This window comes from Nelumbo nucifera, chromosome 5 (genome assembly GCF_055504915.1).
Source record: "Nelumbo nucifera cultivar China Antique chromosome 5, China Antique-T2T, whole genome shotgun sequence".
Taxonomy (NCBI): Eukaryota; Viridiplantae; Streptophyta; class Magnoliopsida; order Proteales; family Nelumbonaceae; genus Nelumbo; species Nelumbo nucifera.
This window is the reverse complement of record NC_142653.1, coordinates 50,743,349-50,765,474: the sequence shown is the minus strand read 5'-3', so window position 1 is coordinate 50,765,474 and position 22,126 is coordinate 50,743,349. Positions and strand designations below refer to the sequence as shown.

Genomic DNA, 22,126 nt, shown 5'->3' with positions numbered 1-22,126 from the left:
TAAATGACATATATGTCCTCTTTATACCCATTGTATGTTTAGACAAAGGGGATAGAAAACGTCCAATAAAATTTCCAGAAAGGAGGGTCGTTCGCTCTTTTATAGTTAGCATAGAACATAGAAATATGTATGTGCATAATTGAATTGCTCTCAGATTGAGTAGGGCTGCCAAGGGGTTGGACCCATTCCCTGCCCAAAAAATAAAAAGCCTGGGATTTTGAGCCCAGGCCCAGCCCAGAGATAAAAAATCCAAGCTCAGCTTGTCCAAAAATGTGGATTGGGTCGATCCCAGCTCAGATTGGGCCACCCAAATTGCACTCCTAGATAACAAAAAATAAAGATAAATGTAATATCTATCTATATATATAGCAAGACGACCCACGTCACCTTGCCTCTCCTTTCTCTATTACCCCAACCCTGCATTCTCCTTAACTCTCTCTCTCTCTCATCTCCACCTTCTCACCACTCCCAAATTGCCATCTCAGCACCATCTCTCTTCATTCCCTTCCCATTGAGTTCTCTCTCTCCCCCCACAACTCACATCTCTCACTTTCTATAACAACCCAATTTCTCTCCTTAATTAGCTCAATATATGTTTTATCCCCTCCTTCACTTCTACCTCTAATTCCCCTCTATTCTCTCCACTTTCCCATAAAAATAGGCCTTGATTTATTAAGATTTGGTTTTCCAAATCAAACAATATTTATAACTATAAGGAATTTGATGTTTCCTATATATCCATGACATCTTCCATTATTGTTAAATAATCTATTCTTAAATAATAATCTATTGTTAAAAGGTCCATTAGTTATGAAAACTATTAAAAATTTCTGGAAAAATATTCTACAAAAAATTATGAAATAATTATTTTAGAAATAATCCATTATTTAACAAATACTAAATAATTTAATAATATATCAAAATTTAATAAACAAACCATTATTTAATATTTTTTTGTTATTAATAAATTTTCAAAATTTCAACGTTTAGCGTACTTTACATTAATCATTGTAATTTAATAAATTTTCATTAACTTTTTACAATAATAATTTATTGATAAACGATATTACTAATTAGTGTAATTTATTAATTTCTATAAAATCAATAATTATAGTTAACAATTATCAAATAATTTAGGGAAACTCTTTAACTAATAATTCACAATCATTTTTAAATAAGTAATTAAAAATTAAGAAATTAGCCTTTAAAAAATCTTCTTCAAAACTGTTTAAGTAATAATCCATTTTATTATTATTCAACTAAATAATTATTAAAAACTTAGGAAATTAATCTATTAGAAATTGTTTCATAAATATTTAAATAACAATCCACTATTATGATTTCAATAAATAATTATTAAATAAATTAGGAAAATTATTAAGTCTATCCACACCGATCTAGACCACTTGGTTGACTTCACTCATACCTGGTTTTACATTAATTAACAACAAATGGTTTACTTTTAATTAAAAATAATGTAATTTACCATAATTACATTAGTTAATGTAATTCATATTAAATAATTTAGGTTTAAAAAGTAAATAATTTACACTAATATATTGATATAGAAAATAATTAATTTACTATATATTACTACTAATCAATGGCAATTAATTTCAATAATGTTTTTTTGGAAAGTATCATAAAATATTGTAATTTATTGTTATTTAATTTACTGTTAGTTAATTAGTTATAAAAAATTATTATAATTGTAGGGATGACAATTTTCCTTATAAAATTGGGGCCTTACCTTGCTCTGCCCTGTAGGGGGAAAGTTTTCTCAAATCTTAAACAGATGTGGCAAAGACAGGGTGGGGACAGGGAAAATATTTTTGCCCCAAATTAGAGATGGGGTTTGCATATAATTCCCTGAACCTAGTGGTTAATTAGTAACATATCCATAGATTTAATATTGATTTTTAAAATTTCTTTAATTTTTACTCATATTCTTATAATCCTAGGATCTCATAATTTCATTTATAAAATACCCCAAAATTGTCATAATCCAATTCCTAAAATACCCCCAACTTCCCATAATCCTATTTGTAAAATATTCATAAATTAAAATCTTTAGGTGGTTCTCTCAGGGTGGAAAAAATTTGGGGATTCCCCATCTCGACAAGATAGGTAATGAGTGCCTTGTCTCTAACCCACCTGCCACTAGGGTTGGGGTGAGGATGGAATAATGTTTTGACTTATGGGAGCGAGGGACAGGGAGGGGTGCCCATCCCGTGCATCGCACAACCCCCCACTAGTAAAAAAATATATTTAGACAATAGGACAAAATAGGTGGGAGAGAGAAAGTAGGAGAAACATGTTAAAGAATATTCAGAAGAAAAAATGTTGAGATTGATGAGAAAATTAGGAGTTTGTTGAGGGAAAGAGAGAAACACAAAATTCATTGGGCTCCATTTAGTCGCAATGTGAACTTCACTGTGTTTGGTTGCAATGCAAATGATTTGAGTGTAAATTCTGACATATTTTTGTTTCAAATTTGAGCTTATTTTGTTTGATTGAGGTACAAATGAAGTAATTTAAGACATGAAGCAGAGTAAAATAAAATCCAAAACAAAATTAAACAAGAATTTGCATTTTTTACATTTGCACTCCCATGCACTTGTACTAGTGCAAATAAATTTGCATTGCAACCAAACACAACCTCATTTACAGTTTTACACTAGTTTACCAAAAAACAAAAAGAATTTCATTTACACTAGTATAGGTGCAAATGAGTGCAAATGGATTGAGTGTAAATCTAGTCCAGACCTGCTCCTCACACTGACCCACAGGCACATCCCATCATGTATTGGGAACATTTCCCATCCTTTTGTGTTATTATTCATTGGAGATTTTCCCAATGCATGGGGGGATGTGCCTATGAAGAGTCTGGATCTCCTACCCACATGAGATCGCAACCACACATGGGGAACATCTCATGCTCTTACATGTTATGTGTATTGTGGGTAGAGTTCTTGTAGGTAGGAGATCTAGAGTCACCAGTGAGGTGCGCTTTGTGAGGAGCATATCCCAATTTGTGTAAATCCTCGTTTATTTTTATTTCAAATTTGACTTTGTCTTATTTATTTGTAAGAGGTAAATGGAAAGTAAAATGATGTGGTTTGCAATTTATGGGAAAGAGAAATAGGGCTAGAGGAAGGTTATTATTTGTAGAAAGCAAGGTAGGAAGCAGTTTGATGTAGTTAGGGGTGTCAATTGGACTGGGATTTGGTCCAATCCGGTCCAGTCCAATGTGAGTCCATTACAAATGGACCTGGTCCAATCCAGTCCAATGAATATTTTGGACCGGTCCAAAGACTGTTCAATCTATTCAAATTCTTGTTAATTTAGATTGGTTTCAACTCAAACCTGGTCCATTGACACCTATGTTCTTATCTACTATCAATGGACCAGATATTGGCTCAATCCAATATAAATTCATTATGGACAGACCAGGTCCAATCCAATATGTCATATTGGTTCGTCCAGTCCGTCCAAATTTAATGTCTTATTGGTCCGTCCAATCCGTCCAAATGAATTTTGATTTGGACGGAGTCCAACCCAAAACCGGTCCATTAACACCCCTAGATGTAGTCCGATGACGAGAGAAAATTAAAGTAGGAGGGACTGGTGCAGATTTTGCAATTAAAATTTGCTAATAGATGCAAATGAGACAAAGAAGTACAAATTTTGCATGAGGTAAGAGTGAAAATCATAACCACAAACAAACACAGCCTTAAGAACTTTCCCTTAACTTTCTATTTCTCTCATACATGATGGTTCAGGCATGACGGCTCGGGTTAGCATTTTACGATACTTAATGCCTGACCTTTCAGATTGTTCCCATTCAAATTTTGACAAAATCCCAACTAGAGCCCATCCAAATTGCACTCTTAACAAATAAAACGGAATGACAAAACAGGATTCTGATAATGATAACCAGTGAATAGGTATCATAAAAATGATAACCAATCAATTTTTTTTGGCTAGAAGGTAAGATGAATAGAAAAGGCTGGTTATAGTAAAAGTTGTTTTAGGCTTTTTGCATGTAAATTATAGGGAGATGAGACATCTTTTTCTTCTTGTGCCGTGCTGTCTTTTTCAGACTGAGAATTTTAAAAGTGTATGAACTAATAAGCCCTTTTCTTATATAAACAGATTCTTGAAATACCCAAAGTACCCTCCAGAAACAATTCCAATGCAAGCTCCATCACTTTGTAGTTTTATAATGACCGGCCGAAGTATCCACTTGCCTTTCAAGAACCAATTTCACCCCGACCCTCATATTACCCATCCAATTCAACTTTATCCATGAGTTGCAAATCTTCCTTAAGAGCTAGCCCTTTGATTTGGGGTGTCAACACTATTCTAAAATTCGATTTTGAATTTGAGATTCAATATAATTGAATTGGGTTCACATAATTTGAATATCTAATTAGTTGAATTCGGATATGATTTAACTCGATTTAATAAATATTCGAATTCGACCAATTATTTAATTTTTATATATAATATATAAAATATCTAAATGTTTTATATATAATAATTAAATTATATAAATAATTTATATATTTATATACTTTATATAGATAAAATATTTATTGTATATATTTATTAATTACCTAAAATAATTAATTTATCAAATTCGGATCGAATTGAATATTCAAATATTTAATCGAATTCGAATATTGAATTTTCTAATCGGATTCAAATTCAGATATTGCCTAATTTGAATTGAATTCGATCCGTTTACACCCCTACCTTTGATGACAGCTAAACTATGTGCTGAAAATAGAACTTTTATATGATTTCAAACTTAAAAATGGTTGAAATCTAAGGATATTAATGAAGTTTTTGGAAACAAATGACCATTAATATTGGGTGTACGTTAAATCCATATTTCAATCAATCATATTAAAGTCTACTTAATTTCCATTGGTTCATGTTTTACAAAGTGTATTTCATGTTTAACAAAGTGCACTTACCATATTATATTCAACCAATCACTTTTTTTCTGCCAAGGTGAAGTGGGATGCACCATAGATTTTGCCTTATTTGAAGTGCAACTCTGAACCCAGATACAAAATTTGCATCCAATTTAATTTTACATCCATTTGTTTACAAGAATAATTTGCACTCTTACCTGATACAGTATTTGCACTTTTTGTCTCATTTGCATTCATTGGTAGTGCAAATCTAGCATCTAAAATTGATGAAAATTTGCACCACCTTCCTTTCACCTAAGGATGATATTTTTTTCACCTTCTACTTTATTTGTTGTTGATGCTCAGAATGGGCTGACAACACTGTAACTTCTTTTCTGAGATGAGTTGGCTGGCGGAGGGATCTGCGAGTGTTTGAGGTTGGCTGAGGTCGAGCACCTACGGAGTTCGACCTGTAGAGGAAGGTAAAAGTCAGAGGCCCCAGGTCGATGCCCGAGGCGGGGACTCCAATGGTTAAGTTAGTAGGAGTGTGGCAACGAGGGTGGACGAGGCCTGAGTAGAGTAGCTCAAACGAGGTCGCCCAAAAGCTAGAGAGCTTGGAGTAGCGGGTTTCCAACCTAGATTCTAGATTATTACCTTGAGGGGGGTTAACCCCTATTTATACTTGAGACCGCCTGGAGGTGGACGGATGCAGACGGTTAGGATGCGATCCGGCCCAGGGCGTACGACCATCCGAGGTTGCCGTCTGTAGTCATGCCATTGGTCCCGCATTGACCACCGACCTCCACCTTGCTCGACACCCTAATTGGCTCCGCCTTAGCCATGTGTCAGCGTGCTACTGGCCTGTCTAAAGCGCTTACATCATTTGCTCCCCACTCTCAAGGCCGCGGTAGAGGTCTTAGCTGAGGACCTTGGCTTCGAACGAAGAGAGTGTCATTCTTGCTAGGAAGTGTTGAGTGGCCTTCTACGACGAGGACCTCAATTGTGGCTGAGTTGGAGAGAGCGGTCTTTGAGCGCGAAGGTGCTGGCCTCGATTTTGGAGATGTTGAGGATAGCCCGTCTTGGGAGCTTGGAGACATCGACTCCAGCTGAGGCCTCGTTGGAGGTAGTCTGGCCTATGAACGTATTGATGTCGTCCTCGGCGTCAGAGAGCATTGGCTACTGTGCTGATTTTGCCTCTTGAGGGGGTCATAGAAGGCCAAAGAGCATGGTAGCATTAGCCTCGGTTTCAGAGAGCTTGGTACCGTGATTTGCAAGGGTGTGAGGTGTGTGTGCCCCCTAGTCGTGTGCTTCAGATGAACTGATGAGTTCATGCGTGGGATACGCGTAGGCTTCTGGCCAGTCACCACCATGTGAGGTACAGATGACGAGCGGGCATGTCGTGGCTGCGCACGAGATGAGTTTTAGCGCCAGGTGTTGTCCGTGCGTGTGACGCGTCTCGGTGTTGAAGGTTTGGGACCGTGCCCGAGGCAGACATCGGGTCGTGATCGTACATGAGACGAAGGTGGTATTCTTTTGCATCTGGTGTAGAGGACTAGTTGTTCAGGTCGATTTGGTGGGGAGCCGAGCTGAGCCACCAGTGGCGGAGGAAGCTTTGATGCGGGCTAGCCTCGGCTCCGCTCGCCTTGGTAGGAGGACTCCTGCTATCGGCCCGACATGTTGGCTCACTTTTCCATTGGTAAGCATTAAGTAGCTTGTGCTTGTGTAAGGGTGCCATTGAACGCCAGGGACTTGCTACTCGAGAGGCCCAAGTTGCTAGAGAGGGCTTCGGGTGAGGGCCCATTTGGCAGATAGGTGTTAAGAGGGCACCTTGACCAGGTCGGCTGAGAGGATGCCTCGACCAGGAGGGCACCTTGGTCAGGAGGGCCAGGAGGGCACCTTGGAGGGAGGGTACTTCGGCAAGGAGGGCACCTCGGCCAGGCTGCCCGTAGGGGTGGCTGAGGTGAGTACTTGCTTTGTTACTTGGAGGATTCCTTTGTTGACAATTGTGCTTCCATTGCGGGTTATTTGTCATGCCGTCAGCTTGTGGCTTCTATGCGAGGAGGGTGACAGATGAAAAGCTACAATCGTTTGAGGTGACGATATCTCGAGCCGAGGAGGTGAGGTCATCGGCGAGGAGGAGCGTTCGTCAAGAGGCGGGCAAAGAGGGCTGCTGAGGTGTTGTCGGCATTCAAGGTGACGATGCCCCGAGTTAAGGAGGTGAGATCACCGATGAGGAGGGGCACGCATCTGCCGAGGTGTGGCTAGCGTCCAAAGCGATGAAGTGAGGTGAGCCTGAAGGGTCATTGGCAAGTGGCCGAGGAAGAGACGTGTTCGAGGTCTCGGTTGCCTTCATCAAAAGCCGAAGTGTTCATGCTCGTCGAGGAGGTGTGGCCGTTCGGGGGTCCGTTTGCTGAGGAGCACCCTATGGCAGCCGAAGAGGTCACCGAGGTCTGAAGCCCGTTTTGAGTTGTCCAGCATGGGATGTGATTTTTGTGTATCTTGTGCCTTTTTTTCCAGTTGAATTTTTGTGTAGGGGCGGTGCCCCCTTTCAAGAGGTTGCAAAAAGTCCGTCACTCAATAAGCCATCCACTCAAGCACCCAAGGGAGTTAGGCCGAGGACACGAGGCCCCTTCCCTTAGCGAGAAGGAAAGGGAGGTGCACACATTAGCCCTCTTGGCTACCCTTTCCATGGGGATAGAGCGCGTGGGCCCGCGCCTAACCAAGGCTTAGCGTGGTGCCTGGCCGATGCCGTGAAGTGCTCCGGTGTTAGCGAGGTGGCATAATTCCCTTCAGCATGTTTGTTCTGCCACAATTTGTGCTAAGCGGAGGGCCAATGTCGGCTCTCCAACCTGGATAAGGACTCACTCACCGGGAGAGTCTTCCAAGGTTGAGGCCAATATCATGGGCCGTCCTGTTAGATGCGGCCGAGGTCCCTTATGTCCCTTGTCAAAAAAAGGGGCGAGTAGGCGTGTGACATCCAGAGGGTCGTATGCCTTGGGTCAACGTCCGACCTAGGCGTATAACCTAGGCTAAGGTTGCGAGTCGCGGCCAATCAACTGACCGAGGGGGACTTGACGACTAGGCGTATGACCTCCGAAGGTCGTGTGCCTTGGACCGAGGTCCAGTTTGAGTGTGTAACCTTGGTGTAGGTTGTATGCTACAACCGGTCGCTTGATCGAGACGAGAGCGTATACGCTAAGGGTCTGAGGCAAGGTGAGAGAAACTTGCTTTAATTAAAAAATTGTTTACATGGTTGGGCCTGCGGGTATGCTCGAGGCCGAGCTCTTGATGATGACATTGATTATCACCACTGCTGTTGGGGCAAGGTGATTAGGCTGCTTTCAATGTACTCTTTTAGATATCCGTGGCAGATGAGGGATTCAATCTCGTCTTGGTGCTCGTAACAATCCTTGGTGTCGTGGCCGACGCTGCGGTGATATGTGCAGTATTTTTCTTGGGTCACCCTTCTTGGGGTTCCTCTTCTTCTTCCCATGCCACTTCGCATACTCCTCCTCTCCTACCTGCATGAGGATATGTGCTTGGGTCGAGTTGAGTGGTGTGTACTGGTCGTAGGATGGGGCCGACGGCTTCTTCTTGTTGTTGTCATTGCCATGGCTGTCTCCGTTCTTCCTCTTCTTCTCAGTGTCGCCATGGTCGTGGTCGGTCTCTCCTCCTCGGTGCTTGCCAGTTGAGGCTTCCTCGGCGGCGATGTATTTCTGTGCCTTTTTCAAAAAAATCGCCTTCGTTTTGGGCGATGTCTTGGCAATAGAGCACTTAAGGGCCAACTTAGGGACGAGGCCTTGGATTGTTGCATGCACGGAGACCATGGGGTTGAGGTCGCGGACTTCAAGTTCTTCTTTCTTGAAGCGGTCGATGCAGGACCACAGACTCTCGTCGTGCCTTTGTCGGACGACCATAAGTGAGACGACACTCTTCTGGCATCGTTGGCTGCTGATGAAGTGGGCGAGAAAAAGATTGGTTAATTGCTCCCACGAGTTGATGGAGCAAGGTGGGAGCTTGACAAACCATCGGCGAGCTGCCCCCTTGAAAGTCACCTGGAAAGCTCGAAACGTCAAGGTGTCGGAATACCCGTGCAGGAGCATGAGTGCTCGAAAGCTTTCCAAGTATTCGTCTAGATCCGTGGTGCCGTCGTACGTTTCTAGTGTGGGAGCTTTGAAGTGAGGTGGAAGAGGCTCCGAGGTGATGGCATCAGTGAAGGCGTCCATCCTAGTGGACGAGGGGTTCTAGCTTGTCGAGGCATCACCTTGGCTCTCCTTAACTTGTCGAATTTCATCTTTCATAGCACCGAGCTGCACCTACAAGTCGGCAATCCTCTAGCTGACGGGTACCTGGACCTCATCCTGGTCCCCTCGAAGGCGTGACAGGTTGGCCCAATTTACCGAGTACGCAGATGTGGGTGCGTCCTAGTTCCTTTTGGCCCATCAGTCTTCAAGGAGTTCTCGGAGGTCTAAGGCGTGACGGGGGGAGGTGCGGCGTCAGTCCTCGGCCCTTGAAGGGGAGCTATGGTGGCTCGATTGCCCGCCTTCATCCCAGGGGCTTTCTTATTGGCCAGCGGTGTCTTTGGTCTCGATGGCGGTCGTGAGATCATGCTAATTCATTTTCCCTTTGGTCGGGAGGTTGGGAGGTCCTCGGCGGTTGACTGACACATCGGCCGCTGTCGTTGAACTCTGAGGGGCCAGCCCTAGGAGGTCCAGTAGGGCGTTGAACCATCGGAGCTTGAAAAAAGCGTCCGCTGTTGTACCCCAGGCTTCTAGCAGGGCAGCCACCCTACGGATGGCCTCCTACCGGTCGCCTCACCTCGTCTAGTCTTCGCGAGAGGTTGTCGAGCCGGTCGAGGACTGCTTGAAGTTGGTCTCTTGTGACCAGGTTCTGGGCACTTCTGGTGTTTCTAGCCATTTCGTTGGAAGCTTAACTGTGGATTGGAGGAAGTCTTAGTAGTCCTTCCCACAGACGACACCAATTGTTGATGATCAGAATGGGATGAGGACAACACTGTAACTTCGCTTTCGAGACAAGCTGTCTAACGGAGGGGTTCGAGATCGGCTAGGGCCGAGGATCTGCGAGTGTTTGAGGTTGGTTGTGGCTGAGCACCTACAGAGTTCGACCTGTAGAGGAAGGTAAAAGTTAGAGGCCTCGGGTCGATGCCTGAGGCAGGGACTCCGATGGTCAAGTTAGTAGGGGTGTGGCAAAGAGGGTAAACAAGTCCTGAGTATAGTAGCTCATACGAGGTTGCCCTAAAGCTAGAGAGCTTGAAGTAGCGGGTTTGTAGCCCAGATTCCAAATGATTACCTTGAGGGGGATTAGCCCCTATTTATACTTGAGACCGCTTGGAGGTGGACGGGCGCGGATGGTCAGGATGCAATCTGGCCCAGGGCACATGACCATCCGAGGTCGCCGTGTGTGGTTTCGCCATTGGTCCCGTGTTGAGCGCCGACCTACGCCCTGATTGGCTATACCCTCAGCCACGTGTCGTTATACTAAACCGCCTACGCCCTAAAGCGCCTACATCACTTGTCACAAGACAAATAAGGCAGAGTCAAATCTTAAAGCAAAACTAAACCGCTATTTACAACCCCCATTCCCAGTCATACAACCAGTTTTGAACAATGGACCCACGTTGTCCTCCACAGCATTATCTTGCAGGTTGTCTATTCCTATACTTGTTTTGGTTATCCCACATCTCGTTTCCGTCCTGTCCTTCCCATTCTTCATCACCCATGAATTCCTTCTCTCTTGTCATCCTCGGCATTTTGAATTAGTATACCCTTCCCTGTTTTTCATTATTTTCATTATTAAAATATTGTATTTCATGTCAAAATGCCTCTCTTTCTTTCTTTTATCTTTTTTTATTTTTTTATTTTTTTATTTTTGGATGAGCTTGAACCGATTCCAAATCATGTAACACGTTGGGTGAATATATTGAGTATAAATGTGACAATTGTCTCATAAATACCCTACGGCCTACGCTTGGAATGATTCAAAAGTAAATTTCTATAGACATTTATCAGAATTGAGCGGTTGCTCAGAATGCTCACAAGGGTATACCTACTACATCCAGTCTTGCTTGAAACTCTATAACATTTACCTTGTGAAACTCTATGATTTAAGCTAAAATTTTCAGCTTTAAACACTTGATTGCCCGTTTGGGATGCGTGAAATGCAATGGAATAATGGATTCTAGCTTCGCAAGATGAGTCCCACACGGCCGTCGGCCGGAGAGCCTATAAGCTATGTTTGGTGAAATATCTAAACACCCAAACCAAGTCAGTCATGTAAAGGGGTGTCTGCTTCAACCTCTTTGAATAACTTACTCGGAGCACTTGAAACAGTTGAACCAGTTCTACTCGATGCCAAAAACTACAGTTTATCCAATCTACATTTTATCGAAATGGTTGAGGGTAGGCCTTGGTGCATAAGTTGGGTTGTTCCATTGCAACCTGGGTTACTAGGGTTCAAATCTTGGAAACAGCTTCTCTATATATGCAAAGTTAAAACTACATCTATCCCTCCCCAAATTCCGCATTGGCAGAAGCTTGTACACTGGGGCTGCCCCCCTTAGTTTAGAGAAATGGTTTGATTTTGGAGTCTTATGACATGCCCTCTTCCACTTTGATTCTCCCCTGCTCTCGTTTTATCTTTTTGTTTTTTTTTTTTTTTTTTTTCTCAATGTGGCTACAAAACAGGGGTAGCCCATCTCCATAACCTCCCAAGCACTGGTGCAGGCTTGGGCTACAACCAGCCAGTTGGCACCTTGTTTCTCTCGTTTTATCTAAACCTACAACTTGTAACAGATAAAAAGGAAAGGGCAGCTCAGCGCACAAGGCTCCTCCTGCCAATGCAGGATTTGGGGAGGGAGAGATATATGCAACCAGAACCCATGATTAACCAGACAAGTTTCAACAAATCGTGGCCACATGGAAACAAAAAATTTCTACCAATAAAGCTTGGAACTTTTGAACCGCTGGTTTTGCTTAAAAAATACATGTGGGACAGCTTCAATGTAAAAGCTTTTCAAACCAGGAATGAAGACAAGGTAAATACAGAGGAACCCCACCACCACCCAGTGGATAGTCTGACATCAACACTCCATGTTGCTGAATTAAGAGAGGTTGTTGAGAGAACTGTAGATGATCCTTTGAGATAGTCTCTGACACTAGTTTATTTGACACAACTGGTGCATCCCATGTGGGAGATAAAAATGAAAAATAAAATGAATGCCTGACTGGATATATCTCAAACCATATGGGCAACTCTTGTTTTTTCTTCTTTTTTAGTGGATATTTCAATTCTGAAACTATTTGGGCAGATTTTTCTTTCTTCTTCCTTTTTTTGAGAAAGGTATAGTACATTAATTGATATAAAAAAGTATGACCCTCATCTTTCTTTTTTTTTTTTATTAACCGAAGGATAGATAACCTTCTTTCCTGGACATTCAAAATTTATCCAATCCACATGAAATTATTAAATCAGAAAAATGTTTAGCCCAGAACAAATTTAAACTTTCAGCAACCATATGCACTCATGGTCTTAGACTGTTGGCCTATCATGCATCGATAATTACGAGTAACAATTTGCAATTGAAATGATGCATGTATGGTCAAATGAATAACAATTTATGGAATTGCTGGTGGAAATGGAGCTGCAGTGCAGAGCCGTGTACATCCAATAAACAAAATATAAAGCTACAATGTGAAAGAATAAATTTTCTGTATAAATATCACAATGTGCTCCCACTCCCAGAAAGAATACATTGTTTGGATAACAATCATAGAGAAAAAGAATGGAGAGAGAGAGAGAGAGAGATTGTTTTTTGCAACCAAATATATGCATAACCCAATCAACAGTAACCAGTCTGAAAGAGGTTTTCATATAGCTCACGCACTTAAGATCTCATTTACCAACTTTCCAATGCCTTCTCAAGCAGAGCATAGGCCAAAATGGACCACATGTATTCGCACTGTTTCTCTCTCAATTGTCAAAACTGTTGGCTGATGCTTCTCCCAATAAAGTTAGCTGCTGAACGGTAGTAGAAGTAGAACCAAGCTTCCACAAAGATTGATTAGGAGAACCTTCACCACAAAAAATTAGAATAGAGCACTCCAAACAGCTCCATCCCCCTCACCACATCTTTCATGAACGTCCTTAATCTTCTCCACTGATTTACAAATACCACTGCAGCTCCAATCAAATGAGGCAATGCAAACATTTCCTGCCTGTGCCTTCCACTCACAATCTGTAGTATAGCAGTGATGAATTAAAAGTCATCAGAAAGGGAACCCCAGTTAAGGAAAACTATACAAGTAATTTTGAAAAATCATACCTGGTGGTGTTCCACAGCACATATTACGCTCATCAATGTGTTCAACTTCAAGACCAATAAACCAAGCACCAAGTGAGACATCTTCATTGGCATATTTGTGCAATATGGGCCTGCAATCACAGTTTAGCTATGCTTTCAACTCATGACAGATTAAGGATTGGTTACCATGTAAAAGGACATATCCCTGTGACTCACAAACTGACATTAAATCACTTCAGATCCTATTGCACTTGAACTCACTGATAAATCATGGTGAGTCCACTTCAAATGCTGCAATGTTAAAAGTGGTCACTGGACTACCTGCTATACTACAACCCCTTGAAAATATACATTTTTTTTTCTTTTGATTGGTAACCCCTTAAAAAAATGAAAAATTCTCCACTACTCAGATTTTAGTTATAGTTGTTGCCTGGGAATGCATTCCAATAAGTGCAAGAACAGAACTTTTTGTCTTCACCTCCAGTGCAGAATTTTCCTTTACTGGTGCAGCTGCAACCGTTGGAATCTTCCCTTCTATTATATAGGGGTGCAACTTGGGTCAGGTAGAGAGAAAGAGAGAGAGAGAGAGAGATTGTGAAGGGCTTGGCAAGAGAAGAGATGTGGAGGAAGGTGGGGTTTATATATATTGGACTTGACAGGAATGTGCTTCATAAACAAAATTAAAAGATCATTTCTAGAGACAAGACGAGCTGACGAAATTTTTGAGAGAAAGAGAGAGAGAGATTGTAAAGAGCTTGGCAAGCGAAGAGGTGCGGGAGAAGGTGGGGTTTATATATATTGGACTTGATAGGAATACTTCTTTCTTTATAAACAAAAGAAGAAGATCAGTTCTAGAGACAAGACAAGCTGAAGAAACTGTCAAGCGAGTGCTATTACTTCATCATTTGGGAGAGGGTTTCTAATTTTTGAGTATCATAAAACTGCTCACTTTGGTTTCAAATAAAAAAAACTAAAAAACTAAAAAATAATTTGCTTTTGGTGGGCATTGCTTGTTCTGAACTCAAGATTCAGGTCTCATTTTTTTCTGTTGTTTCATATCCGTGCTTAATCTTCTTCCATATGTACATGAAAAATAAAACTAGTTCCTCTTAACAAGATTTATTTTCTTCCTTGATATTCTTTTTTGTTTGCTCTACTTTTTTTTTTCTGATTATGTGCTACCTCTTGCAGATTTGTGTTCTCAAGGTGGATATTCATTGTGATTGATGGTGTTAAACTTGTCATAGAAAATTGATGGTATATTTTCATTTTAATAAACTGTTCTTTCACAAAAGTTTTCTACCATTATAGATTGAAGAAACAGCCAGTGACCTTTTTCTTCACTTCCTCCACTTTTGATATGGCACAACTTTGTGTGGACTCATTGGGATTTTCAGGCAAGTCCAAGTATAACAGTAATATAATTCCATAGGAAACAAGAAATTGGTGAGCTCACGAGATCCAGAAGATAGAACCCACCAATACTTTAATATGAAACTAAGGAAGCAAAAGCCAACTCTTACTGGTTGATTGAGATGTATGTTGCCAGATCCTTTGAGATAGCATAGATCTGTCCCGTTGCATGTCGGAAGTATTTGTTCCCTTCCTCTCCAAACTTCCAGTACTCAGGTTCATGGTACTTAACATTCCTGGAGAAGGAAAAGACAAAGGAGAAAAAAGCAACAGAAACATCACAAAACTGCAAGACATAAAATGCCAAAGTTGAATGATAAATTTGAGTTTGAGGAGGATTACTTCTGAGAAAGAACAGGTCCAGATTTCATACAGCCCATGTAAACTCTGGGCTTTGAACGATGGCGGGCAAGAGTAGCAGCTAGCATACCTGTAATTCTCAAATCAAAAGTTACAGAATGAAACGTTTAACTAGAAATGAAAAAAAAAAAGTGGGCAATGTTGTAAAAATCTGATTTAGAAAAAGACATCATGCATACCCAAATTGACATGGACATCATCATCCACCTTAACATAGAACTCTGCATCCCATTTTGCAACAGCAGTGGAAAAGAAGATTTTTGTCTTCGCAGATAATTCATGATACCCCTCAACATGATCCTGCATGATGATAAACCAGGTTAAGACCTAACTCAGACAAATTCCTTATGTGAAGTGTGTGAAGAATGTTAATGAGTGCTTCCTTTACCAGCCTAAGAAAGTCATTATGCTGAGCCTCTTCTGAATCAATGGCCCGATCTAGAATACTGTTGGATGTTGCACTGTATCAACAATGGAAATATAAGTTAGGTTAGCTCCCATATTAAAATACATTGACCATCCAAATTCTTAATATTTTGATGATAACTTTTCTGTTTCACAGGTCAGGAAAGACCAAGATGGCATATGTGATTGCACTCGGTAGAAAGGGAAATCATGATAATGAAGGAAAAAATAGAAATATACGTAGGAAGAATGGAAGATAATTATCTAGAAAGAAGAAAAATTAGCTATTTAGCATATGAGATATCATCCTATAGAATAAAAAAAGTTTAATCTCATCAGAAAACCCAAAGAATTGTTGCATTTTCAGGATTCTATTCATTTTTAAAAATTAGGTCTAGCAACTCCTGCTTATGTCATCAGAACCATGGTTCTTTTAGCATCAAATCATGATTGCATCACCTAAATTAACTCTTATGCAGGCATGAAATAAACCAAACCAGATCAGAATGCTTCAGAAGGCTTTAAGACCCTAGACCATAACAAACCAATCTTCAAGGGAAATAAGGAAAGAAAGGCTAAGGGGGGTATTGGTTCATTACATCACTATTGATGTGATTCCCCAAATCCCAATTATTAAATAAGTCTCCTCAAACTCATTTCCTAACAATCAAAACTTTTAGCTCTTAGTTGCTTTTTTCTCCAAAACTTTTATACCAATGAAATGAAATTTCTTCCATGATTGGCACAACAATGACCTGGCTGGCACCATTCATCATCTCCTTCATGACCTCAGTTTTGCATGCTCAGTATTTGCAATCATGAAAGTTTTTTCTATTTCTTCAAACAAGTGCTACTCATTATATAATATCTGATCTACCAGATTTTGAGTTCAAAACTGAGAAAAATATTGTGCTTCACAATAGACTTCCATTGAATTTGTTCCTTGATATCAGTGGTCAGATTGTTTGCCCTCTAACTTGGTCCACTGTCCAGTTTTGGCATCCCAAATGTTATATAACCTTTCTAAATCCTTCTTTTTGTCCACTGCATGTTAAAGGCAACATGATCCTCTCATTGTCCAGAACCCTAGTGTCAAGAGGGACTGATAAGCTATCTGGGTATAAAGTGATACAGGGCAACAAAACAATCCTCTCTTTGAAGGAAAATATCCTTGATTCTGAATTTTGATGGTATTAAACTTAGTAATAGAAGTAAGGTTCAAAGTATTGATGCACCCAATACACCGGTAGAGGCATATCGGTAGCTGTTTATTTATTTTTTAGTTTTTTTTTTTTTCAAATCTGGTTCAGAGGGGTCAGCTTAAGGTCCATCCACCCCCTGAACTGGCTTAGACCCCGAAACACCCACTGTAGGGGAATATTGGGAAGCCCCCGATATGATATGTATTGACCGATATGGCCTGATACATATCGATACTTTGAACCTTAAATAGAAGTGGAATTATTGGCTGTTCTTTCTTATGTTTCTTATTTAGTTTAAGAACTTATTGTTATTGGGTGGGACATGATTCATGTAGCTGACCCCATATAGTTGGAACTTGGAACAAGGATTAGATGATGATGATGATCTATTGTCATTGGGCCATGGGCCTATTTCAGTTATTGGTCTTTTGTTACTGCCACCTTACTAGGGGCACTTTTATAATTTTCACATATCTCCAGCAACTACATAATAGAGTGGGGGAGGGGGCTCAAAGTGAGCCCCACAATCTAATTTTCTCTTCACTCCTCTTCTCTTCCTTCTTTCTCTTTTTCTCTTTATGCTCTTCTCTTCTTCTAACACCATATTTTGTTTATTTCTTAGATTAATTGTTTCTGAATTATTAACAAGAAAGTTAGATACAAAATAAGACATAAAGATTTAAGATCACCAGCATGAACTTTAACATCAAGGGACTTTTCAAGGCTGAATGGCAACAGAAATATGAAGAATATATGCTTGGACATATCTACAGAAAAACCGTGGGGAATGGAACAAATAAAAGTAATAAACCTCTGCAAATAGGTTGAAAAACCTCATGGAATCAGTGTGCAACACATGGATTAAAAGACAATCATAGACTAAATGAGATAACAGGGAACAAAAAATTCATCGTTCCCATGAATTTGGAGTTTTAATTCCAATCATCATACAAGCAACAAGTGCTATCCAATAATTACCTAAAAAGCAGTGTATGCACAATTTGGCTTCACAAGGTAAATGCAAATCAAACCAACATAACAACATAACCACCACCATTATGACATCCACAACAGGCACCAAAAGCATGGTCGTCATTATAGGAGCCCTAGCATTCATAACAAGAGTAGATCTCTTTGTCATCTGTGAATGGATGGAAAAATGTAGATACTCTGTTCCTTGCTCTGTCTTAATGAAGCAAAGCATCAAATTACCAAGCTCAAGTATCTAGAACTCTATATCAAAGTTAGCTCCATAATGTCATCTAGGAAGACACTCAGGTGTATAAGGAGTCTGATGTTTTTACTTGTTTTCATAATTTTTTTCTGTGTGAAAAATCAGTCTGATAGTAGCTGAAACTGCCTATATTTGCCTAAGAAATTCTATCAACGAAATTGTCTTTCATCTTTATACACTTGTAAGATGATCTGTTTTCTCAAAAGTGATTTAATAAATATCATATAGGACATTTAAAATACCTTACTACTAGAACCCTTAATTTTATAGCATCAAGAAGAGGTGATATGTTGCAAGTTGATGGGGCAAGAAGGGCTAGGGGCAGACCGAAAAGGACACAAGTTAAAACATATAGTTGGGATAAGGATTAGATAATGATGATGACTACTAGAATCCCTCATCTACTCAGTCCTCCTATCCTATTTATATACTCACCTTCCAACTCCCCTTAGTGCATTTAGATTCAAGTAATAGAAGTGACAGGGATCACAAATAGTTTGACACGTAGTCTGGTTTTCAGGACTCCAATTATGACTTGTGAGAACATAAACTTGCTTGTGCATCACATTGATCATGAATGCAAATTGCAAACAAATTTCTCCACATTTTCCCTTTGATTAGTAAGTTCCAACTTCCAATTTGTCTTCTAGCTTGTTTACTCCCAGAGTTCCTAGGAACCTTAAGTACAGCACTAATTACTAATCCACTATATAGAACCTGGAGATAAGAAAGAAATCTGATTGTGGACTTGGTAGAATAAAACAACTTAAGCCCGCCCACAATCTTATCCTTTAACAAGTGTATATCAAAGAAACATACAAGTTAAAAGCAACAGATCTCTTTCATCGTTCTTGTATCAGGGTATGCTTGAAAGTTGGATCAACCATGGTTACTTTGCAGCACTTTCTTAGTTTCCCCTCCAAAAGTTACCAGTAAATGCAAGTGCAAGGAATTGGATTAACAGTCCAGTTGCATTAAGCACTGTTTTTTCAGGACACTTGTGATCTTTAACAGACCAAATTGCTTTGCAGTGAAGACATGTGCAAATATGAAACCGAATGCTGATTTTATTCTTACTTTGGACTTTGGAGTGGTTTAACAAATCCAAAAGATATTATTCTTATTGGCATAGAGAAAAATAAGATCCCAACCACTTGGAGAAACCAGGAATTAAAAGTTGCCAATATACAACAAAAGCTTCTGATGCATCCAAGATAGCCAACAGAAATTGAAATGACGAAATAAAGTTTCGAAAGTTATCTTGTTCAATTTAGTCTTCCAAGATAAATAAAGTCACAACTAAGACATTTTATTGATGCTTGAGAAATTTTAGGGAAAGCTTTTTAGGTCATTCAGTGGTTCACAGGATCTAGTGATGGCCTGATGCCAATAGCAGGCATCTAAACAGAGGCAATGGAGATTGCCAAATGTTTTAACCATGATTTTGAGCTAGTATAGAGTCTCATGTTGTGTTTTATGGTTCATTAAGCCTAATCCTTAGTAAAAAGGATGGTGATAGGGATAATGCTGTCAATGGGTTGGTTCTGGTCTGGCTTAGGGTAGATTCTGTTCCAAACTGATAGATAGCAGAACCGGTACCAAACCAAACCTTATAGGATCTGTAATAACTAATAATAGACCCAGAACTGACACAATTATTAATCAGGACTATTGGATCTGATTCAATAAGACCCAATTATAATTTACAGATCTACTTTTAACCCGTAATTTGGCAACAAATCCACTAACTTATTAAATTAACACTTTTGGACATGATAATGTGATAATACTACTAGTATACCTGGGTTGGTTCTCTTTGGTTTTGTTGGGTATGCCTGACCAATTGACAGTCCTAGTTAGGGATATAACATAGAAACTCTGTCCCCTAGCCTTCATAAGATTTGCTTCATTCAAGAAATACCTTGATAACTCATTGATAGGGAAACAATACCAGCATGGGAGGAAATATTTTCTAAGGACAGCATAAACACATCAACATGAAATCTTAATAAGAAGTATAGAATATCACTTCCATCCATCAAGGATGTAGTTCCAAATTTCTATTGTATATATTGGAATGGATTTCTTTTTCTCCAGCATCCAGATCTACAATCTAGTTTATAGACAACCTATCACCATTACACAGGCTGAAATAAATGAAAAAATAAATTCATTCCTATGTCTCATTGACTGCATGAAGAGCAACAGTGCTTGAAGCTGTCAATTATCAAAAAAAAAAAAAAAAAAAAAAACAGTGCTTGAAGCTGTCTTCTGAAACTATTATGGTGAATGATTGGCTGAATTGTAAAAAACATTCAGGGTACTTTTTTAATGTAACAAGACATCAACCAACAATAGATAAACCTCACAAAGAAAATAAAGCAAATTTGTCAGAAGCATAAAGATCATAGAATGAGTTGTTGAGTTCCCAATCTATAGTGCATTTCTTTAGTTAGAAAGAGAAGTGAAATCAGTATAAGAATTATCCCAAACACAGTACAGATCCTAAAGCTGGGTATAGAATATTTATAACAAACACACAAATAAGAGAAAAAAAAAATATATAGAGACACAAGCTTGGTGTGATTTAAAGAAGGGATGTACCTGTGCCCAATCATGAACCGTATAACAATTCCCTTCTCTTCCTCTATCTGCCTGAGCTTTTCCCCTGGTTGAACAAGACGACACGGTTCCAAGAATTACAAACATGTTCCAATCATTATTGAGTCCGAAGTCTATTGAGTAAAAAAACCAATATTTGATCTGTATGAACGACATCGACAAGGGTTGTAAGAGTAATACCTCGAGGCATCCAAGTCTCTCTAACAGAATCACGCCTCTTCCTGCTACTGAATGCAGTGTTTATTCCAATAACCACAAAAGCCTTCTTCTTTGGTTGGCCATTTTGGAAAGATGATATTAGTGCAGGGGAACCATCATGGTTTCCCAGCTCCTGAGAACTCCTGGTCGCAGCCAGCTCCATCTGCAGCGTTGAAATTGTCTTGTCTAATGATCTGCCAGGAGCCCAAAGATTCATTCAGGAACTAAATTATTAGCAAAGTTTAGAAACAAGTAAAACTAATAAATCGTGCAGAATAACGAATGCAAATCAATACTCACTGAATTGCTTCATGAGTTCTGTAAACCTCCCCCATAATATCCTTATCTTGGCCACGCTTCTGATACAACAAGAATAAACGTTAAAAGAAATTTGAGGCACTAAAATGGAAAAAGGGATAAATTTCAATATTTAACTGATCTATCCAATTTTAGAAAACAAACAGACCCTCTTCGTTGTGCAGTCCTCAGAGACAACTTGCAGCTCTTGTTCATGTCGTTGCCTCGATATGATCTGACCGTTCGATTCCGGGGGAGCCCACAACCTGAAAGACGATCAAAATCTGATTATCGATCAGTAATCGATAAAAATAGTGCCAATTATACCCATCTCTACAATCGAATTCGTCTAAACGATAAATCCCCAGAAACCCATCGAAGAAAAAGACGTGCAGCTCCAAAAAGCCCCATATTAACATGGAATGTAACAAAAAAGCAACGATCTTTGTGCAAGAACTCCAAATCTAACCATGAACCTCCATCGTTCCAGCAGGAAAAACAGCTAAAAAACGCGAAACCCGTGACAAATTCCACAAGAACAAGAAGGATTCACACAAAGCTATAAAAGGGTCGTGAGAAGAATGACCTGTTCGTGAAAAGCATTCCAAGAGCAAAACTGGAGATGCAGAGAATGATAATCCACTTCGCCGATACCTTCACTGTACTTCGGTTCTTCATATCGATGCAATAAAGAAAATCCAAGAAAAAAAGAACCTTTTCAGACGTTCTTCTCTCTTTGCCTCTGTCAAGGGAGAAGGAAGAAGAAATGGCAGATTCGAATTGGAAAGAAACAGATTTGAATTAAAAAGAAGATCAGAGAGACATGGAGAGAGAGAGAGAGAGAGAGACAGGAAAGAGAGAGTCGACAAGGACAAGGAAAGTTAAGTTGGAAGGCTGATTTGTGCTTTCTTCTGCGCGTTGGGCCGTCGAAATTGACGACTATTCAGCCGGTTTGGAGTTTTGGACACTTCACTGTAACGCCGTTAGTCACGCGCCCTTTGGTCCCATCTGAACAAAGAGTCCGTTGTGGGTCCTACTCCCAGACATGACACGTGGCGCCCTTCCAATACAATCTGGTGAACGTCTCTTCCCTTCTCTCTATCTCCCTACGGCCCTACACAGAGAGAGAGAGAGAGAGATGTCCAAAAACTCC

The 22,126-nt window shown here is 40.0% G+C and overlaps 1 protein-coding gene across 1 annotated transcript; it reads right to left on the bottom strand.

Annotated features, from left to right (window-relative positions):
• Positions 1-12,633: 12,633 nt before the first annotated feature.
• LOC104588721 (Galactosyltransferase family protein) lies at positions 12,634-21,901 on the bottom strand. Its single transcript, XM_010246766.3, has 11 exons — positions 21,560-21,901; positions 21,143-21,239; positions 20,977-21,035; positions 20,659-20,870; positions 20,461-20,524; positions 15,404-15,476; positions 15,195-15,315; positions 14,998-15,085; positions 14,766-14,891; positions 13,264-13,373; positions 12,634-13,176 (listed from the first exon to the last, which is right to left on the bottom strand). The coding sequence occupies exons 1-11, from the start codon at positions 21,649-21,651 to the stop codon at positions 13,028-13,030; spliced, it is 1,191 nt and encodes a 396-aa protein (XP_010245068.1). The 5' UTR covers positions 21,652-21,901; the 3' UTR covers positions 12,634-13,027.
• Positions 21,902-22,126: the final 225 nt, after the last annotated feature.